Source organism: Prionailurus viverrinus, chromosome F1 (assembly GCF_022837055.1).
Source record: "Prionailurus viverrinus isolate Anna chromosome F1, UM_Priviv_1.0, whole genome shotgun sequence".
In the NCBI taxonomy this organism is placed as follows: Eukaryota; Metazoa; Chordata; class Mammalia; order Carnivora; family Felidae; genus Prionailurus; species Prionailurus viverrinus.
Window position 1 is genome coordinate 21,789,400 of NC_062577.1, and position 21,221 is coordinate 21,810,620.

Below are 21,221 nucleotides of genomic sequence, written 5' to 3' on the forward strand. Positions count from 1 at the left end.
TCGAACGGAAACGCATTTTTGGTCAGAGGGATGAAAAAGGCAGCAGTTAGGGTTTCTGTTTATTCGCCTGTGCCAGGGGCGTGGAGGGACAGAGCAGTTTGTCTTGAGGGGGGATGGCAAGTCTTCCTCAGTGGGCTGGTGTGGTCAGCGCTGCTCTTCCCCTGGAACAGGGCAGGAGATCAAAGACCGGTGCGCATGGACCTCTGACCATATCTGGAGAATTTGTTCATCTGCCACGAAGCCTGAGAACAAAAAGAATCTTAACAGTTTGGGGAAGTAATTGAACAGGAAATTCTTTGCACTCAAGAAGGAGAGTATTTCAAATCTGTGCTTCTGTTGTCTTTTTTTTTAATGTTTTATTTACTTTTTTGAGAGAGAGAGACAGAGAAATAGATGTGAGCAGAGGAGGGGAAGAGAGAGAGGGAGACACAGAATCCGAAGCAGGCTCCAGAGTCTGAGCTGTCAGCACAGAGTTCAATGCAGGGCTTGAACTCACGGGCTGTGAGATCAGAACCTGAGCCAAAGTCGGATGCTTAACCAACTGAGCCACCCACATGCCCCTGTTTTTAATTAGACACATCCACTTTTAAATACATCCAAGAAGCTCATTTCTAAGGATGTTTGTTAGTAGTGGATACTTGGGCAGAGTTTGGAGTTATTTAGTCATACACCGGGAAAATAATTTTCATACAATGAGACCAACTTTGTTAAAATGGTGAGGAGATGCATCGATGTAGGCAGGGCAAAGTGTAATGAAGAAACAGCAACCAAGGAAAGAAGTAGATGCTGTGTGAATTTGCCCACACTATTTATAGTAATTGGACAAGCATGTAGAATTCCCATAACTTTTGGCTAACACTGCAGTCAAGATGTTTTTTTATCTTGTTTGGTTTAACTTACTCTTGTTCTAGTATCTTGAGCAAAGACTAATGTGCATTAGAGCTGATCCTCCAATTCAGGAATTGCTCTACCCATGCTTCATGCAGTGAGATGAATGGGTTGACTCTCAAAGTGCCCTTCATGGCTACTTGGCTGGTGGCTTGTGGCCATGTATCACAGTGGACATGATTGTCAGCGACAGTCTGAGATTCTTCACTTCTCAGCACAATCGCAAGCTAGATGGGGCCCATGGCCTCTTCCATGTTGCTTTCTGGCCCGCTTTCCTGCCTCCTTTTATTATCCCATTTTCATCTGAAAGTGACCACCTGGTGTCACAACACTGCACATGTCCCTCAACAGCTGCACACATCACCTCACTCCCCATCTGGTTAGTGGAATTTCCAAGTGTGTCTGCGGGTCTCCTCCTCTCCTGGACCTTCTCCTGAAAGGAGGAGCTGATTCTAACCTGAAGAGACTTGAAAGGAGATTGGATTGGCCATTGGCATCAGCTCCAGATTTTCTTTTTTTTTTGGAATAATATTTTCGGTAAGGCTAGTTTTAGTTCAGATATCTGATCTTGTAAAGTGAGATTTTCAAATAGTCATATGCCTCGATCCCCCATTTTTCTATACCTTATGGCTTAAGTCCCGTAGTTTCAAGCTACTTGGAGTTTTAAAGAAATTTACTCTCTATATAACATGGGGCTTCACTATGCTTTGCTTAACAATTTATTGTTTTCTCTTGAGCACTTCTGAATATTCTCTCCTTTAAAGATTTTTGTTACTTTGGGAGTAGCAGTGACTTCCAAAAGCTCAGGTAGGGAGAACAAGAGCCATCATAGATTGTGTTTAACAAAGTCCTATTTACTGAAATAGCCATATATGGAAGAAGTAACCACTGTTCGCTTCTCTTCTTTTGCTCTTATCAAGGCCATGTTCCCAGGGAACCCCTGCTGCTGCTGCTAATGCCCATGGCTTTTCCTTCCAGGAGGGACTGCTGAATTGCCCATAAAATCGAAGCGTTTTTACTCCCTTTGAAGAATCTCAGACACTTCTATCTTCCCATGACTCTTCTGTTTACTCTTTCTGCCTTCTTCCCTTCTTCCTTTCCTTCCTTCCTTCCTTTCTTCTTTCCTTCCTTCCTTCCTCCCTTCGTTACTGTTTTAGTTTTATTCAGTGTGGTTTTTAAAAATCAGGAATAGATGTTGAATTTTGTTAAAGACCTTTTTAGCATTTACAGAAGTAATCATATGATTTTTCTTGGTCCATTAATATAGTGAATTGTATTAATGGGTTTCCTTTTATAATGAATAATCCTAGGCTATGCTATATAATGTTTTCTTAAGAGGCTGTTGGGTTCTGTTTGTTAATACTTTATTTAGGATTTTTGTGGCATATTCATTACAAGATATTGTCTGAACTTGCGTGTGTGTGTGTGTGTGTGTGTGTCTTCCTCAGATTTAGATATTAATATCGTATTTGCATTATTTTTTAATATGAAATTTATTGTCAAATTGGTTTCCACACAACACTCAGTGCTCATCCCAACAGGTGCCCTCCTCAATACCCTCACCCACCCACCCCTCCCTCCCACCCCCCATAAACCTTCAGTTTGTTCTCAGTTTTTAGGAGTCTCTTATATTTTGGCTCCCTCCCTCTCTAACCATTTTTTTTTCCTTCCCCTTCTCCATGGTCTTCTTTTAAGTTTCTCAGGATCCACATAGGAGTGAAAACATATGGAATCTGTCCTTCTCTGTGTGGCTTATTTCACTTAGCATCACACTCTCCAGTTCCATCCACGTTGCTACAAAAGGTCATATTTCATTCTTTCTCATTGCTACGTAGTATTCCATTGTGTATATAAACCACAATTTCTTTATCCATTCGTCAGTTGATGGAAACTTGCATTATTAAAAGAACTTGGAATTTTCATTTTTTTCTCCTAAGCTCTGGAGAACAAGCTACATAGCATTGGAAATATCTACTATATTAGGATATCTGGGAGAATTCTACCAGGAAACCATCTGGGCCTAATGTTTTCTTTTTTCTCTTTCTTTACTTCTTCCTTGGTAATTGTTCTGTTTAAGTTTTACATCTCTACTGAAGTCAATTCTGTTAACATGCATCTTCCTAGGAAATCCTCCATTATATCCAGTTTTTAAATTTAGTTTTTGAGTTGTGAAAAGTAATTGCTTGTGATTTTTAAAATAATTTCTTTCATATCAATCATATTCCCTTCATCCTTGTCAATTATTTTATATTCCTGGGCATCTTGATTAGATTAATAAATGGCTGTTTTGTTAATTTTTCTGAAAATTTTAGGGGAGGTTGATGGGAGGATAGGTGAAATAGGCAAAGAGGCTTCAGAGTACACATCACGATAGGCACTAAGTAATGTATAGCAGTGTTGAATCACTATATTGTACACCTGAAACTAATATAACACTGTATGTTAATTATACTGGAATTTTACAAAAATAAAACATTTAAAAAAATTTTTTAATATTTATTTGTTTTTGAGAAAGAGAGAGAGAGAGCATGAGCGGGAGAGGGGCAGAGAGGGAGACACAGAATCCAAAGCAGGATCCAGGCTCTGAGTTGTCAACACAGAGCCCAACACAGGGGCTCAAACTCACAAACCACGAGATCATGACCTGAGCCAAAGCCAGATGCTTAACCAACTGAGCCACCCAGGTGCCCCAAAACTAAAACATTTTTTAAAAAAGAAACATTTTAATTTATTTGTTCTACTCTTTTCCTGTTTTATGCTTCTGGACTTTCTGCCTTGATTATTTAATAGAGAGTTGTTAACAGAATTTTTTTGTTTTATTACCACTTTCTAGTTTTATTACTTTATTATCAGAGAATATCTTCTTTCAATTTTGTGGAGGCTTCTGTGTAGTGTAATTGTTGGTCAATTGTGAATGTTCCACATGTACATGAGAAGAAAGCATAGTCTCACTGTGTTCTATAGATTCTCTGTAATACTTACTTCCTCCCGTTTGCACCATTTTCTACTGAAAGTGGTGTGGTATGCGACTCTTCATCTCTGGGTTGTAAGTTCAAGCCCCACGTTGGGTACAGAGATTACTTAAAAAAATAAAATCTTGGGGCTCCTGAGTGGCTCAGTTGGTTAAGTGTCCAACTTTGACTCAGGTCATGATCTCACGGTTCCTGGGCTCAAGCCCTGCATCAGGCTCTGTGTTGACGGCTCACAGCCTGGAGCCTGCTTTGGATTCTGTCTCTCCCTCTCTCTCTGCCCCTCCCCTGCTTTTGCTCTGTCTCTTTCTCTCTCAAAAATAAACATTAAAAAAAATAATAATAAATAAGATCTTTAAAACTTTTTTTTAATTTTTTTTTCAACGTTTATTTATTTTTGGGACAGAGAGAGACAGAGCATGAACGGGGGAGGGGCAGAGAGAGAGGGAGACACAGAATCGGAAACAGGCTCCAGGCTCTGAGCCATCAGCCCAGAGCCTGACGCGGGGCTCGAACTCACGGACTGCGAGATCGTGACCTGGCTGAAGTCGGACGCTCAACCGACTGCGCCACCCAGGCGCCCCTAACATCTCTTATTAATGTTCCTGTTTTTCTTTGAAGTCTCCATAGTTTCTGTTGTCAGGGGTCGACAAACTACAGCCTGTAGATCCATTGTTTGTTCTTGTAAATAAAGCTTTATTGGAATACAGCAATGAACATTCATTTGCATACCACTTATGGCGGCTTTTCTGCTACAAAGGCAGAGTTATAAGTATTTGCAACAAGAAGTGTCTGGCCTGTGAGCCTAAAATATTTACTATCTTGGTCTTAAAGAAAGTTTGCCAGCCCCTGTACTATATGAAAGTACATGGAAATTCACATTTATTGTTTTCTTGATGTGAATTATGTCCTTTACCATTATAAAGTATCCTTCTTTGTCATATTTAGTATTTTTTTTGGCCAGAATTCCACCTTATTTGATGTCAAGATTATAATTCTTTCTTTCTTCATCTTTTCCAATTGACTGATACATCTCTTCCTTTTTAGGTGTTCTTTATAACTTTGTTTTAGATGTCTTATATACAGCATGAATTCTTTTTGTGATACAATTTTAAAAAGATTTTGTTCTAATAACTGAGTTAAATTCCTTTATAAGCAGATTGGTTTGTTAAACTTTTAAGGTAGAAACAAGTTTTGTATACATTATTTGAAGACTTCTGAAGGTACTCTCTTTTATGGTAATGTTAATCCAAAATAGGTAAAAATACCTTAGATTTTCAGTTTCATATTGGGAATCATTATCGTCACCTTCCTCTTGAGTGTATGTAATGCCAGTACCACCGATTAGCAATTTTGCTGTGATCCGAAAACAAACTTGAGAGGAAAATGCAACTGAATTATTGTGTAAATTGAGATCGTTGTTAGGGATGTTAAAAGACAGAGTTTACTTCTTGGATAACTAAAAATGAAGCCAAAGAAAATTTCCAAAAAGATTAGTTAGCCTACTCTGGCTAACTTACTCTGGCTTAGCCTACTGTGGCTTAATTCATTTTCTGCTTATACAATTTTAGTACAACCACTTACAGATTCTACTATTGGCCGAGCACTGTTTAAGGAACTAATGACACAAAAATGATTTTAAGCAGTATCTCTCACTTCAGAAATCCGTTGTCTCGTTTGGACCATGAGGGATATCATTTTCATATATACATTTCTTCCCCCAGAACTGGCCATTCACCTTTCAAATAACCCAGGCTCTTTGGGATTAGCCCCCTCTCTCTTTAGATGGTTACTGAGATGTATTGTTCTTTCTCTCACGCAGGGTGGCCACGGATCACAATGTGGATAATACAACAGAAATACTCAGGGAGTGGTTGAAAAATGTACAGCGGTTCTATCACTATGTGGAGTGGAGGCCTATGGAGGAACCAGAGTGAGTAGCAAGACATTTTGTGAACTATTTATCCCTACTCCCTTAAGCAGTTTTCCAGCCAGGCAGGGGTCTAATCTTGGAGGCACATATGACTTCTTGGTTGTCTCTGTACCTAGTAAGTTACAAGGACCTGCCATTTCTTCCTTTGACAGAGCTTCACATTTCTCTCTTCCTCTTTTCTCTTGCAGCTACCAGCCAAGTTCAGGTTCTCCTTAGTTCACAAATAAATTGCCCCAGCATACATGGTAAAATAGTTATATTATTTATTTACATATATGTATAAATATTTTGTATTTGATGGGATAGTGAAAATTTGGCATAAATTATATATATACCTTGCTTTTTTATTTATCATATTTTCATAATCATTCCATAGTGATAATTAAGGGGGTTCTTCATTATTTTTATGACTTCTTAGTATTCATTGTACGGAGGTACATAATGATAATGAATAGTCAGTCCCCTACTGATGGACATTTAGGTTACTTCCTCCCGAAACCATAGTAATTTCTTAGTTGTTTCCACCTTCAAGGTCATTCTACATACCATACTGTCAAATCAATTTAACTAAAACCCTAATGACATGGTTTAATTTCTCTGTTAAAAGGACTCCAATGGCTCTCCAATACCCACAGAACAAAGTTCAGTATTTGAAATGAATATTCTCAGTTTTTGAACTGAGGTATTCTCAGACTTCTTTCTATGTTTTAAAGACTCCATGAACTTAACACCAACAGCTATGCATCCATATTGCCTGCTTCTTCCAAAAAGGAAACTGCTTTGTCTAGAATGTTCCTTGTATTTTCAACGTGAGGCCGTTACTCATGCAGGTTTGTTCCTCAGGAAGGCCCGTTCTGTCTTCAAAACCAATTTTATGCCAAACCCCACTTAGCTGTTCCTAATCTTTCCAGTTACAAAAATCTACCTTTCTCTCGACATGCGTGTTGCTATTTTCTACTTCATCCTTTTTGACACGGCAATACGCTTAACTAACTTTGTTAATTAACTATGTAATTTATGCACTTTTTTCTAAGTAAGTTTTGGGTCTTTTGGCAGAGCTTACAGTATACAAATACTTCATATTTTTCCCCAGTGCAATGTTCTTGCCAGGCACAAAATTAATACTTGTTGGATGAACAAATGAGTGAGTGACAACATGAATAAGTGTATTTAAAACTGACTATTGTAAATGTTCCCAAGGCCACTGCAATTCTAGCTTAAGAAATTGTAGAAGTAGAATCAATTGAGTTGCCTGAATTTTTGCCCAGGATAAGTCATTTGTTGAAAGCCAAATTTGTATAATAATAATAATAATAATAATAATAATAAATGTCATTCCAGAACAAGTTTTTGGGTTTTGTTCCTTTTGAGATAATAGTTTTACTATATATGTATACACATATATATCTCAAATTCCAGCATATGGTCCACATATCAAGCAAAAGTTAACAATGAAATTTGAACACTATAAAAGATTTTGAATGCTTTTTTGGAATTTGGCCTGATTAGAATGGCTGAAAAGACTATGTACCTACCTTGTACCCTGGTCATTTTCTCTGTACCCAGGTTTTGACTAAATATATGGTATGCCAAGGTCAATGGGAAAAATATTAGTGAAGGCATTTGGGGGCAATATATTGAGAAAAACAGGACTTCCACCGGTTTTCACTGAAGCAATAATTGCAAAGACATCTTAGAGCATTCCTGTGCATACATAGGTTTATTAATCTTATTTCTATAATTACGTTCTCATTGTTTTTGTGGTTTTCCATTGTCTAACACAAATGTACTGCCAGCACAGCTACAAGAACTTGAAATGATGGCCAGATTGGGGCTACTGTGATAGTATCAATCCCCATACCAGTTGGAAGCCTTCAGAAGTGTTCTTGAGGGGGTGCCAACCCACTTGCTGATGTGGCCTGACTGTTTTGTGGATGTTGATAGAGATTCCAATGACATTATATCTGCTCCACATTCTCACTCTACCTGGGATAGATCAATGTGTTAGGCTCTATGAAATTCTTTACTGATACTTGACCAAGTAAATGTAACCTTTGTTTTTTTCTGGGAAACTCATATTTTATGCCCCCAGGTTTTTAAATTTATTTGATGGCAGAATATATTTGAAAAGTGCTTAGGAACATGAGCTCTGCGGTTACGCCTGGATTCAAATTCTGACGGTGCCCCTTATTAACTATGTAGCGTTAGACAAATGACTTAGCCAGTCTATACCAATTTCCTCATCTGTGAATTGGAGAGAATGGTGGTACTAACCTTGTAAGGATTCAGTGGGTTCTTCTTAGAACCCACTGAAATATTTCATATAAGGATTCTTTTTTTTTCTTTTTCTTTTTTCTTTTCTTTTATTTGAGAGAGAGAGAGAGAGAAAGAGAGAGAGAGAGAGAGAGAACATGCAAGGGAGAGGGGCAGAGGGAGAAAGAGAAGGAGAAAATCCCAAGCAGGCTCTGCACTTAGTGCAGAGCTCACCGCGGGGCTCTATCCCACAACCCTGGGATCATGACCTGAGCCGAAATCAAGAGTCAGACGCCCAACTGACTGAGCCACCCAGGTGCCCCTCATATGAGGATTCTTGTGCATAGTAAGCCACCAGTTACTTAATCCCTCCTTCTCTATCTGTAATATGAGGAAGATGATAACAAAAATAGCATCTACCCCCTAGAGCTGATGGAAGTTGAAATGAGTTAGTGCATATAAACATTTAGGACAGAGCCTGGAATATATAGGCACTCAATAATTATAACCTATTATTATTGCTGTTATTATTATTATTATTTTAGATCTTACCCTGATGAAATTGGACCAAAGCATTGGCCAGGCTCCCGGTTTGCCCATGTGATGAAACTGCGGCAGGCAGCCCTTCGAACTGCGAGGGAACAATGGTCAGACTACATTCTGGTAAAAACAGATGTTTGATTTCTTGACAAATGTTATGTAGAATGTGTCCAAATCAATTGTTCACAATCTAGCACCGTGGAAGGAATTAAAACCATCTTTTGTTTAGGAACCACCTCCCCCACTTTTTAATAAAGGCACAAGGGATAACCTGGGGAACTTAATTTTGGGGTACCTGGATTTTATCTCAGACCCATCCCTGACATGCTTTTTCAGTGAGGAGGCACAGAAGCTCCTGGATTATTAAAAATATTAAAAATTCTGAATCCTTTTAGTTCATAGGGAATGATCTGGGTAAAGAAATAGAAGTCTTTCTTTTTCTTTTTTTTTAATGTTTATTTATTTTGGAGAGAGAGAGCATATGTGAGGCGGAGCAGGGGTAGAGAGGGAGACAGAGAGTCTGAAGCGGGCTCTGCACTGACAGCAGAGAGCCCTTTGGGGGGCTTGAACTCACAAACCCGAGATCATGACCTGAGCCAAAGTCAGACATGTAACTGACTGGGGCCCCAAGAAATATAAACATTTTTTTATAATGTGTATTCATTTTTTTTTTTTTTTTAATTTTTTTTTTTCAACGTTTATTTATTTTTGGGACAGAGAGAGACAGAGCATGAACGGGGGAGGGGCAGAGAGAGAGGGAGACACAGAATCGGAAACAGGCTCCAGGCTCTGAGCCATCAGCCCAGAGCCTGACGCGGGGCTCGAACTCACGGACCGCGAGATCGTGACCTGGCTGAAGTCGGACGCCTAACCGACTGCGCCACCCAGGCGCCCCTATAATGTGTATTCATTTTTGAGAGACAGACACAGCAAGAGCAGGGGAGGGCCAGAGAGAGAGAGTGAGACGCAGAATCCAAAGCAGGCCCCAGGCGCTGAGCTGTCAGGACAGAGCCTGATGCAAGACTCTCAAACCACGAACCATGAGATCATGACCTGAGCCAAAGTCGGACTCTGAAACAATTGAGCCAAAGAAATTTAAAGATTCTTAACTTTGTAGAAAATTTTTCAGATGTAAGAAATTAATTCTATAAAAAAGAAAAGTCAAATTAACAGCTCTGAAACTCTTGCTCCTGAGTGATTTGGGGGAATGGAATCCCTTCTTTTTTTTTTTTTTTTTTTTAATACAAAGGATTATTACTTACAACAAGCAGCACATCCACCAGCATGCCTGTGGCATCACACAAGTGATGTATTGGCTTAGATGGATGTTCTGCATACAGTGGTTTTGTGTTGCAGCTGAGGAACCCAGAGCTCAGGGAGCCCAATGCTTCTATAGCAAGCAGTAAGCAAACCTGCTCTTTCTCTGGGAAGATATGTCACCTCATCCCTAAAGGCTACCAGTTGCACAAACAACCCTGAGAAATGTCCCAGTTAAAGAAGCGGTCAGGGCGCGGCAGGGTAATGGTGTCTCTTGCTTGACTTCCGGGTTGCTCCCAATTATTCTGGGTTCTCATGAAGAATTTCTCTCCATGAAAAGGTTCCATCACTTTTCTTAGAACTTTCTTAGAGTGGTCCAGAAAAATACTGGACTTGATTATCAGGAACCTATGTTATATTCTGTCCTTATCCTCCAGGAACCTATCTTAATTGGAAGAGAGGACAGCTTCCTAGGCAGCAAGGAGCTGCAGGCCCATTCCCCTTCTGAAAATTGACAGGGGCTTTTTTCTTCACAAGTTTATGGGAATCAAGTTCTTCATCTGTAGCACCCCAAACCCATTTAGTTCTTTTGGTGAACGTTTTCCAGTACAACACTAGCAATAACACCAAAAAAGCAAAGACAATATTGTTTCATTAGACTTGTCAATATCTGCTCTCTATCACTGAACTCTAATTCCTAAAAGGAATACTTTTCACCTAGGTCCACCCCCAACCCATAACCACAACAAAAACCATCCCAATAATTTATCACATGCAACCTTTCAAGACAAATAATTTCATATAAGTCTTCAAGTTGATGATATTTAATATTGTAAAGCTGTTTAAATGTCGTTAAAGCACACAAATGATGAATCACATTTTCTTGGTAAACAGACTATCATCAGAATGAAAGCTTCTGATTATTTGTATGTGTGTGTGGTAAAATATACATAACATAAAATCTATCATTTTAGTTATTTTTAAGTGTACAGTTCAGTGAGATTATTTATTTTATATAATAAGCTCTATGGCTAAACTATCCCTGTAAATGAATCAGTGTTAACATGGGCTTCTTCTGAGAGTGGGAAACAGCTTCGTGGGTTGATATAATGTACTTTCAGCAAAAATTCTACTTGTAACATTAAAATGGCATTGATGGATCTGTTTGGGGCCATTTTGGCATGATTAAGACAACCTAAATAAGTCTGTTCACTTGTACCTCGGCTAGGCACTGAATGAGTGCTTGGGGATGAATCTTTAAGAGCTCTTGGGAGCTGTTAGTGGTTAATAACCACTAACCAAGGTGTAGGCTGGGTGCTTGTTGTACCCAGTATGGTAACCCCAATTTATTGCTTAGTGCCTTAGGCAGAACTAGACATGAGGGAGTTAGTCTAAATGTATGTGCCTGAATGAATACCATCCAGCTTCAACAGGTTTCAATAAGAAGAGCATAGATAACTTGTTCTGTGTCTCATAAGCAAGTTTCTGTGATCCCTCAGAAGTGTCGGGTTTGTCTTGAACCCGTTACTAAAAAGTACTTTTTCGCCTGACGTCGTCTTCTTCTTTTCCTAGTTCATCGATGTTGACAACTTCCTAACTAATCCACAGACCCTCAATCTAATGATTGCAGAAAACAAAACCATTGTGGCACCCATGCTGGAGTCTCGGGGTCTGTACTCTAATTTCTGGTGCGGAATCACACCTCAGGCAAGTCTTTGGCTAATGAGTTAATAAGATATTGAGTTTTAACAAGGCAGCCATGCTGTCAACCATCGCCCTATTCACCCTTGTCTCATTTCCTCCCTTAAAACATGTGTGTCACTGTTATGGGAACAAGCATGTTCAGGAAAGGAGGTGAATCCAGGTCCAATACATAATAACTAATATATAATTTTGTATTAATGAGTTATGAAGCAAATATTCTAACGAGCTTAGCCTTAGATGCTTTAAATTAACCAATAAAGTGTACTGGTATTTGTACTTTTTGCCTCCCTGATTATGGGATTTTTTTTTTAATTAGGGATTTTGGCGTTGTTAAAAGTAACGTAAGAACACTGTAGAAAAATTGCAAAATGGAAAAAGGTAAAAAAAAAAAATTATGTGAATTCCCACCACTCTAACATCATGGATAACAGCTCACATGTTTTTAATAACGGTATCACCAAGTTACTTAACCTTTCTCTTAGTTTCAGAAATATTTAAGTTGTTCACAACTTTCAGCTATTATAATGACCATGATGATTACTGTACATTTTTCTGTGTTTAATATTATTGCCTTAGGACAGCTTCCTAAAAGTAGAATTACTGAGTCAAAGAGTAATAATAAATATGTTGATGACCTTTGATACATGTTGCCAAATATATTTCCAAAGACATCTTAATAATCAGAACTGCTGTGTGGCTTGTTTTTACAAAATTCAAGGGAAAAATAAAATTTTAAAGTTTCATCATCTCTCTTTTCCTTTGTAAAATCTTCAAAGTCTAGAATGTCTGGCTGGTTACATTTTTTTACTCTTTAGTTAATAAATTAGATAAAGAGATAAATTAAACTAATGGAGATAGTATGTATCAATATGGAATAAAGATGTGCTAAGAGGGAAAAATGTATGTTAAATGTGTTCTCATGTTAAAAGGGCTAAAGTCTGAGTCCTTCTTTTATATTTGGTTTGGTTTTGGATACAGAATGAGTCCAATGTTGTGCCGAGAAATGTTTAATAACTGCCTCTCTGCTGGGGAAAAGCCCTGATTGGCAGCATGTGGCAGTTTGCACCAGGTTGGGACTCCCACCATGCAAACAACCTAAATGTTGTTGAAGCAAGGGAAAGGTGAAGTCATTGCCGTATAGCCACTTGATACAATTATTTAACATATGCAAAGCCACTGTCTGTGGTGTTTTAGAATGGTGGGAAATCGTATGATTTTTTTTTTTTTTTTTACAGATTTGAAGCTACCAAAATGTCAAGTGGCTTGCAAAATTTCTGAAAATGTAACACACAGTGGCTCTAGCACACTGCTGGGTGAAGCATCCCTCTTTGGTTATAAATGTTTCCTGCAGTTGCTACAGATTTTGCATGCGTGTTACCCACATCTCTTTTAAGGAGACATTAAGTTCATACGTATAAAAGACATTCGGTTCCTTGGGGAGAAAATGTTTTATTAAGTTCATCTAAATTCATACACTCTCAGTTAATAATGTGCGGTGTTTCCCATGGTAGAGTCACTCAAGGGCTGTTTTTAATGAGTTCTGCATTGACACCAGGAACAAGGGTGGATTGCTTTAGTAACTACAGCCTCTAGGCTTTTATTATCTCCTTATTTGCTTTAATCATTAAAAGCAAACAGGAGAAATGTGCTCACTTATTTTGCACAGTAAAATAGAGAGCAACTTAGGGGCAATTCTAATTTTTCTCCTTTTTTTTTTTTTGGCTTTCTACCATCCTCAGTCAGTCTTCTGCTAGGGTGGGAACAGAAACAGCCAATGACTTCATAAGCTTAAGGCAGGTCTTGGTTTCCAGAGGCTTTAAACACAAAATGACCCTGGCGTTGTCTGGCCAAGAACAGGAATTATTACCAACAACATTCATTTTTTGTCAAAAAAGACCTCTATCACCTCTGCCTGTCTGCAGGAGGCATATTAATTCGTTCTCTCTCTCTCTTATTTTCTCTGCTTCCTTCCCCTCACTCTCAGGATATTCAGTGACTCATCATCATAAGTTTTCCAAAATTCTCATTCTGAAAATATTGTTCCTAAGTAGTCTAGAACTTTGTATTTCACACGTGTCCTTAGCAGTCCTTCAAAGAACCAGTGTTTCCTTTATCCCTTGAAAGAATGCTCATAAATTGAAAGATGTAAGTAAACCTTAAGTTAAAGGCTAATAAAAAATTGTAGTAATATGGGGTGCCTGGGTGGCTCAGTTGGTTGAGCGTCTGACTCTTGATTTCGGCTCAGGTCATGATCTCACTATTCGTGAGCTCAAGCCCTGTGTTGGGCTCTGCACCAACAGTGTGGAGCCTGCTTGGGATTCTCTCTCTCTCCCTCTCCCTCTGCCCCTTGCCCCCCAAAATAATTTTTTTTAAATTGTAGTAATAATAATACTTCATATAACGAATTACAGTTGTCAAAGTGTCTTCATAGACCTTATCGCATACAATCCATTCTAGCTGGCTCAGCTAGAACACTTCTCTAGGCACCGAAGGGAATGTCAGAAAGTAGAAGTGGCTGCAGTGCCTCATGTGTGGGTCCTGACATCACAACAGAATGGGTGACCATAAAACATGGCGACCATGTGGGAACTTCTGTAACCACCGAGTGGGGTGCCCTTTAGAGTGCTGGCTTTGTGAAGCCTGACACTCATTCCGTGAGCATGCTGTCGCCTAAAACATTTTTCAAGATGCCCTTCAAAGCTTCCAGATACCTTTTTTTTTTAAGTTTATTTATTCTGAGAGAGAGACAAAGAGAGGGGGAGAGAGGGAGAGAGAGAGACAAAGAGGGAGGGGAAGGGAGAGAAGGAGAGAGAGAATCTCTATGTGACAGCACAGAGAAGGACATGGGGCTCAAACTCATGAACCATGAGATCATGACCTGAGCCGAAATCAAGAGTCAGACGCTTAACCGACTGAGCCACCCAGGTGCCCCAAAGCTTCCACATACTTTTAACGCCTTCACGCATACATCATATGTCTTCATCTTTTCTGGGACAGATTTCAGCTTTGGCAATAGTCAAATTACAGTTGGTGTCACTGGAGTGTAAGCCCCAGTGGGCCTCACACGTCGTGAGGGCTAAGGCTGGGGATGCCCATTTGCTGGTACATCTCTAGCATCTAGCACAGCGCCTGAGTCATAGTGGGTATTCAGCAGAGGAAAGAACACTTTTGAATGAACAGTTAGGTTTGGGGAAAACAAATTGGGTCATTCCAAGCCAGTGTGTTCAAAACCACAGAGTAAGGGGGTTGGTTGTCCTGTGTGCTCATCCAGAAGGAACTTTCAAAAGGAGAACCCCCCCAAAAAAGTGTGGAGCTGTGGCAGTTTCACCGGAATATTGAATGAGAAACTGCAGTGGCAGTGGAAGCCTCTAGCTGTGTGTTTAAGTAACTTGCATATTTAATTAAAACCATTAGCCAATATAATACAGTGATTTTAATATTAGCCAATATTTGTTGATGCTCTCTTGGTGCTAGGCAGTATTCTAAGCAGTTTTCAGATTTTACCATACTTAATTTTTAGAGGCAACCCCATGGAGCAGATAATGCCATCATTCCTGTCATACAGATGAGGAGACAGACACAGTGAAGTTGAGTAACCTGACGTACAGACGATAAGTAGCTGAGGTGGAATTTGAACTCAGGCAGCTAGACACTGGACCCTGTGCTTTTAACCACTCTGCTCTACCAGTTCTTTTTTTTTTTTTAGTTTTTATTTATTTTGGGAAGAGAGAGAGAGTGTGTGTGTATGAGCAGGGGAGGGATAGAGAGAGAGGGAGACAGAGGATCCGAAGCAGATTCCTACTGATAGCAGAGAGCCCGAAGTGGGACTCGAATTCACAAACCGTGAGATCATGACCTGAGCTGAAGTCGGACGCTAAACCAATTGAGCCACCCAGGCGCCCCTGCTCGACCACCTCTTAATTCTATCAGATGGCAACAGAAAATGTACTTTTATAAGATCATTAAATCCAGAGATAATGCTGAAACCCAAATTATTTCTGAAAACAAGACCCTGAAGTACTATTTCATATGTAAATAGCATTTCTTGAACTCAGTTGGAAATCCTTAGGCCAAGATAAGAAGAGGGGCAGTGACTTTGCTCGGGGACTTCTCCTTAACTGGTGGGGACTTAGGAGGAGTCCGCCTGGCAGAAGACGGGGAAAGATGAAGCCCTCAGATTGGAGAACATAGCCCACCTATTTCTCTTTTCCAGGGCTTCTATAAACGGACCCCAGACTACCTTCAGATTAGAGAATGGAAGAGGTTGGGCTGCTTCCCCGTCCCCATGGTTCACTCCACGTTCCTAATTGACCTCAGGAAGGAAGCCTCTGGCAAGCTGATGTTCTATCCCCCGCACCAGGACTACACCTGGACCTTTGATGACATCATCGTCTTTGCCTTCTCCAGCAGGCAAGCAGGTACTGTTTATGTTCAGTTGTTCCGTCACCATGGAAACACTGCAGCTAACCAGCTCCTTTGTTTTGTGCATCTTATTATACAACAGTCCTATATAAAGCTTTTTTTCCCCAAGCAGTATTAGGGACAGTTGTTTGCGGTAACCATACCAGCACCCTCTTTATCGTTGTCCAGGTGAGCACCAATGACCAAGAGCCAGGGCCGGCCCCTCCCCAGAAATCCACTCTCTTCTTTTTGAGTGCTGGGAAGACAGTGCCCGTGGGGAGAGCCATGAGCAGGTGATTGGTTCTCAATGGTGCTACTGTATCATTTTGTTCACTACAAGGAATTTTTTTATTAATTAAGAAACTGTGACAGTGGCCCAAAACAACACTGGCAAAGACCCCAGACTTTAAAATCAGAAGTTTATTTCTTCTTTAAAAAGTCTTAGCTGGTACAGTGGCTCTGTTCCCCAAAGTTTTCAGAGACCCAGGCTTCTCTGTTGCTTCCCCATCCTCCATGAGGTGTCGTCCTTAATTGTATGATCCAAGATGTCTCATCAGTATGGATGCATTGTAGCCATTAAGTAAAAGCCAGAGAGGGAAGGCACTTCTTCATTTAAGGAGTTGAACATACTGCTTCCATGCATATCCCGTTAGCCAGAACTTAGTCACAGGTCAACACGTAGCTGTAAGTGAGGCTCAGAATGTGCTCTTTATGCAGTCTAGAACCTCAGTTCTCTTACTCCAAAAGAGGAGAGGACAGACTTACAGAGGCACCTAGCAGCCTCTGCCACAGTACTCATGGAAGGAAAGGCAGAGCCAGACTTAAGTCTTTCAAGAACCACTGGGAAGCATTTCCATTGGTGGGACTTAGGAGGAGTCAGCCTGTACGGGCTTTTTGAGGAAGACAAGTCAGTAGGAGGCTAAGTTTTTTCTCTTGTGCCACCCTGCACATGCAGTCAGGGAGGACTTAATTCACGAAAGCAATTCAACAGGAAGTTCCACGACATTCCTGAAAAAAAGCTGTATTTCAGACCTTCCTGAGAGAAGTCAGGTCCCATCATCAATGAGCCAGAAATGTGCTACTTAAGTGCCAGCAGAAGCGAGTTTAGAAAGTAGGTGAATGGTGAATAAGCTCATGTGGCCGTATAAGTTAGGGTGGGTGAGATCAGGACCCCAGGCAGCTGAGACAGCTTTCTGGCAGGTGAGAATGTTAATACAAATTCAAGCCACAGCTCACAGGTCAGGCTATCTTTAAAGCCATAGGTGTCCCACTCAGCAGTTGTAGATTTGGTAGGAATGAGAATATTTGGTAGACATGTGGAAGGCTATTTTCCCTTGGCTGCTAGAGCCATTTAGACCCTTTGGCCCGGTGTAGGCATTCTTTATCCCCGTGTCAAGGCAAAAGCAGGGTTCTTATCCTCATCTGGACTGAGAGTTTTCATGAAGGTTCTTGCGTCAGTGTTAATGGAAACTGCCTCTTTTAACATGGCCTGTGATTTGCTCTGACTTCTCCAGGATGGGAAGCAGACTCAGGGCCTTCTCATTCCTTTCAGTGTGCCAGTCCCTTGGCTTCAGAGTTTGCAGTAAGGGTGTTCCAAGAAAGTGAACTAGTCAGAAGTACAATAATGGTCCTTGCCTAACAGAGTTTTCATTTACAGTCATTGCATAAGGTGTTTTGCGACCATGCACTAAATTATTATGATGTAGTTTTTCAACCAACAACTGTATTTGGGGCTGGAAGAGTGACACAGGCTGGATAGGAATTTTTCAGCAATGTCCTGTCTGTGGCCTGTTCACTCAGACTTCATTTCTTAGTGGTCACACTCCCCTTAGGCCTTCCCAGGACATTGAAGGTGGAGAGGCCCAAAGCTGTTTGGCGATTCAGTTGGGGAGAGAGGAGGTAGAAAAGAAAGGAGAGGGAATCGATACTCTAGGTTTTGCCTTTGTACCTAGGATCGTGTTAGGCTCTGTGCTACTTGGGGAGATAAGATCTTTATATGTGGAGGCATGAGTAATAGCTGTCAAACAGGGAAACCTGAGGGTCACATGGGTGGTATAAACCGTGAACAGGTCCGGGAGTCAAGCAGGAAAGAATCACTGTCATTTGGGGGAAGGAAAGAGCTTTCCTGATAGTCCTGTGGCTCCCATGGTGGCACTTGAACTTCTCTTAAAGTATTTCCAAGAGAGATAAGAATGAGCCTGGGAGTCCTGCACAGCCCATGGATGCTTTTCCTTTCTGACATCCAAAGCAAATCACTTCCCTTCTCCCTCGCAAGAGTCTTGATGAAAGATAATTTGTGTTCTCTTTTTCTCACGCTGTGAAGCTCCCTAGCTGTGTTTCATCCTCTGAAGTATCATTTTTTAAATGTCCAAAAGGAACTAAAGGCTCTACATGTTACCGGCCGGCCCATCTTACCACAGACCTTGCTCCTTAACCTTTCACCTCTGACTCCAGTCGTTGCGATGTGCGGTTGATGAGTGGGAGGCGCAACCCAAGTGTGGTGGTGCCCTGAGGTGTAGCTGCTGAGCTGGCCCCAGAAGAGAGCACAGGGGTCGCAGAAGAGTCTCTGTGGCTATAGTGAAGCCAGGGTCAGGAGTTCATGTCCCGTTGTGGCCAGAGATGTGGGCTTTGTGTCATGGCCACAGGAACCATCTCTGGCGCCAGCCAGTCATCTTCTAAACGTCTGCTGTTGAGTCAAAAAAGGCAAGAGATGTGGGTGACGGGCGTGCATCCCTGCCTCCTGCACATCACTGGTAGTAATCAGAAGTGCCAGCCACGTGCAAAGATGGCCACCAGAGTCATTACCGGCTCTCAGCCTGGGCTTCAGAACCCTGGGCAGATAGAAAGATACTTGGCATTGGCTCTTTAGGGACAAAGGTTTTGTGCTAATGACTTACTGTATGGCCTTGGACAAGTCCTTGCCTCTCTGGATCTGATCTTTCATCACCGAGGATAAAAATAAACGTATCAATCCAAGTATAAAGGTACTAATGAGTATAAGAAAATGTTTGCTATTTTCATATGACAAGCACAGAGCTTCGAGGTGAAGTTTCATTTACCATTTTTTTCCACAGGGAAAGAAAATTGTTTTCTCCAGAAGTAGGCTTCACTGAGAGTACCAGATTCCTTCATAGGCTTTAACTAATTATCAACACGTTTCCTTTTAAAATTGTTACGTTTTTATCAAATTATCCATGGACATAGTTGAAAGAGTTCAAATAGTCCCCCAAGGTTTATTATAAAATTAGAAGTCTCTTGTACATCACCCCCCTGTACCATCATTTCCCTCTTCTAGAAGAGAGATACTTTTTTTTTTAAGTTTATGTACTTATTTTGAGGGAGGGAGAGAGCAGCAGAGAGAGAGGGAGAGAGAGAATCCCTAGCAGATTCCACACTCAGTGTGGAGCCCGACACGGGGCTTGATCCCACGACGCATGAAATCATCACCTGAGCTGAGATCAAGAGTCAGACACTTAACCAACTGAGCCACCCAGGCACCCCAGAGACCGGCACTTTTAACGTCTCCAGATGATGACAGAAGTATAATATAATGTCTGTGTTTCTAAATAATATGATTGTGTTGCTACCTCTTGATTCTCTGGTCTTACTTTGGATGTGATCTATTGACTGTCCACCACAGAAGAGGGGGAGGTAGCTCTCTCTCTTGCCTGTGCTCCCTCAATGCAAACACAGTCCTCCCAACACTCTGTCCTCCCGATAGAGTTCCATGGCAATTTAAGACAGATCAATAGCCAGTGTTTTTGTTGTTATAATATGTGAACCTAATTCGAAGCTGAGCCACTTATGGACTATGGCTAGTTTTCCTTCTATAGTTAACTGAATGACTGCCTTTTCCCCTTAGTTTGATTATGACTAATACAATCTAAAACTAAGCCCTAATTGTCTAAAGCATCTCTTAGAATGGTCAGATTTATCAGATGTTCTCTTTTTGCATGTTTGTGAAGATTTCTCTTCTGGAACCTTCTGCTGTTGTCTGAGTGGTGCCACAGCTCTCAACCCGGGATGCCCTTCCCTTGTCCCGTACGTTGACCCTCCTGTCAATTATGTCTCAGGGCCTCCTTGTTTTCTGTAACCCGCCCCCTCTCCTTTTCCTTCCTTCTCCTCCTCCTCCTTCTTCCACATCATCCAGTCACTTTGTGAGAAAGTGTGATGGTAAGTAAATATCTATGACCTTGCTGTGTGAAAATGCCTTTCTTGTCCCTTCACATTTGATGGACAGCTTGGCTAGGTCCCATCTCCCCTTTTTACTGAAGCTTTGGAAAGTTGCATGGTAAGACGATTTACCTAATTAGGATAGAGAGACAACGTAAACATGAAATCATTTTCCTCCCACTTCCTGAACTCATCGTGACTTTGCAAGGGGGTACATTTTCATTTGAAGCGACCCTGAAGTATTTGTGTAGGCAAACAGCAGAATTAGTGAGTTTACTTGGTGAAGCAAGAGAAGTGACCGCGTTTGCTGGACCAGCCCTGATTTGTGCCAGACTCCGTGAGGAAGAGGCTAAAGGCTCTTTTCTTCCCCTGTTCTTCTCTGCTAATGCCGTGAGACAGCGTCACCTGGTCTGGCAGGTGATACAGCTGACTGGAGGAAATTTCATCTGCACAACATAGAGAAGTCACTATGCAGATAATTCTGTCTCTGGAAAGCATAGGTAATTATGGCCATTAACAAATCAGAAGCTTGGACACACGGATCAGAGCTTGGCAGACTCATTCTTTCAACTAAGCAATCTTTTCATTAGTCAGGACCGTCAGTTGTCGGATCTTTGTGAGACCATCTTGATTCCTATATTCCTAATTTTCTGGTTAAACACAGATGCTGTGCAACTCTTGGAGTCAGTCACGTGGGGCCTTGGAACCAGTGCTGAATACAGGAGGACTGAGGCATGTTTCTGGCATTGTCATATGACAGATTCTTAGCAGGACTTGAAATGCAGTCTTTTTGTCCCTTTATGAAACCGTCATACAAGTTTCGTGTCTGTTGGTTGACTCCAAATCCATGCCTGCTAAGAGAAATAAAACCTCGGAGAACTGTGGAGAATTCTAAATTTCCTTCTTTTTTTTTTGTTTTTTGTTTTTTGTTTTTTGTTCTCCATATGCCTAGATTTAGCTTTAATAATCTGTCAGCCTCACAGGATTTTCCTGTTTGCTTTCATATCAAATGTGGATTTCATTCCTCATCTTCTTGTTATTTCCTGTAGGCGGATTACAGTGTTCCATTCTGTTCTCTGGAATGGGAATTCCTTGCCTCCTTT

The 21,221-nt window shown here is 40.9% G+C and overlaps 1 protein-coding gene and 1 long non-coding RNA gene across 2 annotated transcripts in view; one reads left to right on the forward strand and one right to left on the reverse strand.

The window, feature by feature from the left end:
* The window catches only part of COLGALT2 (collagen beta(1-O)galactosyltransferase 2), a 114,464-nt gene that overhangs the window by 61,372 nt on the left and 31,871 nt on the right, over positions 1-21,221 (forward strand). The window contains exons 2-5 of the mRNA XM_047840101.1: positions 5,680-5,790; positions 8,589-8,706; positions 11,413-11,547; positions 15,758-15,962. Coding sequence (XP_047696057.1) covers positions 5,680-5,790; positions 8,589-8,706; positions 11,413-11,547; positions 15,758-15,962 — 569 coding nt within the window. The remainder of the gene's footprint in view (positions 1-5,679; positions 5,791-8,588; positions 8,707-11,412; positions 11,548-15,757; positions 15,963-21,221) is intronic.
* On the reverse strand, positions 56-15,870 carry LOC125155172 (uncharacterized). The gene is made up of 3 exons (XR_007148076.1): positions 15,785-15,870; positions 8,596-8,674; positions 56-242 (listed from the first exon to the last, which is right to left on the reverse strand). It is a non-coding gene; the product is annotated as an uncharacterized LOC125155172 (long non-coding RNA).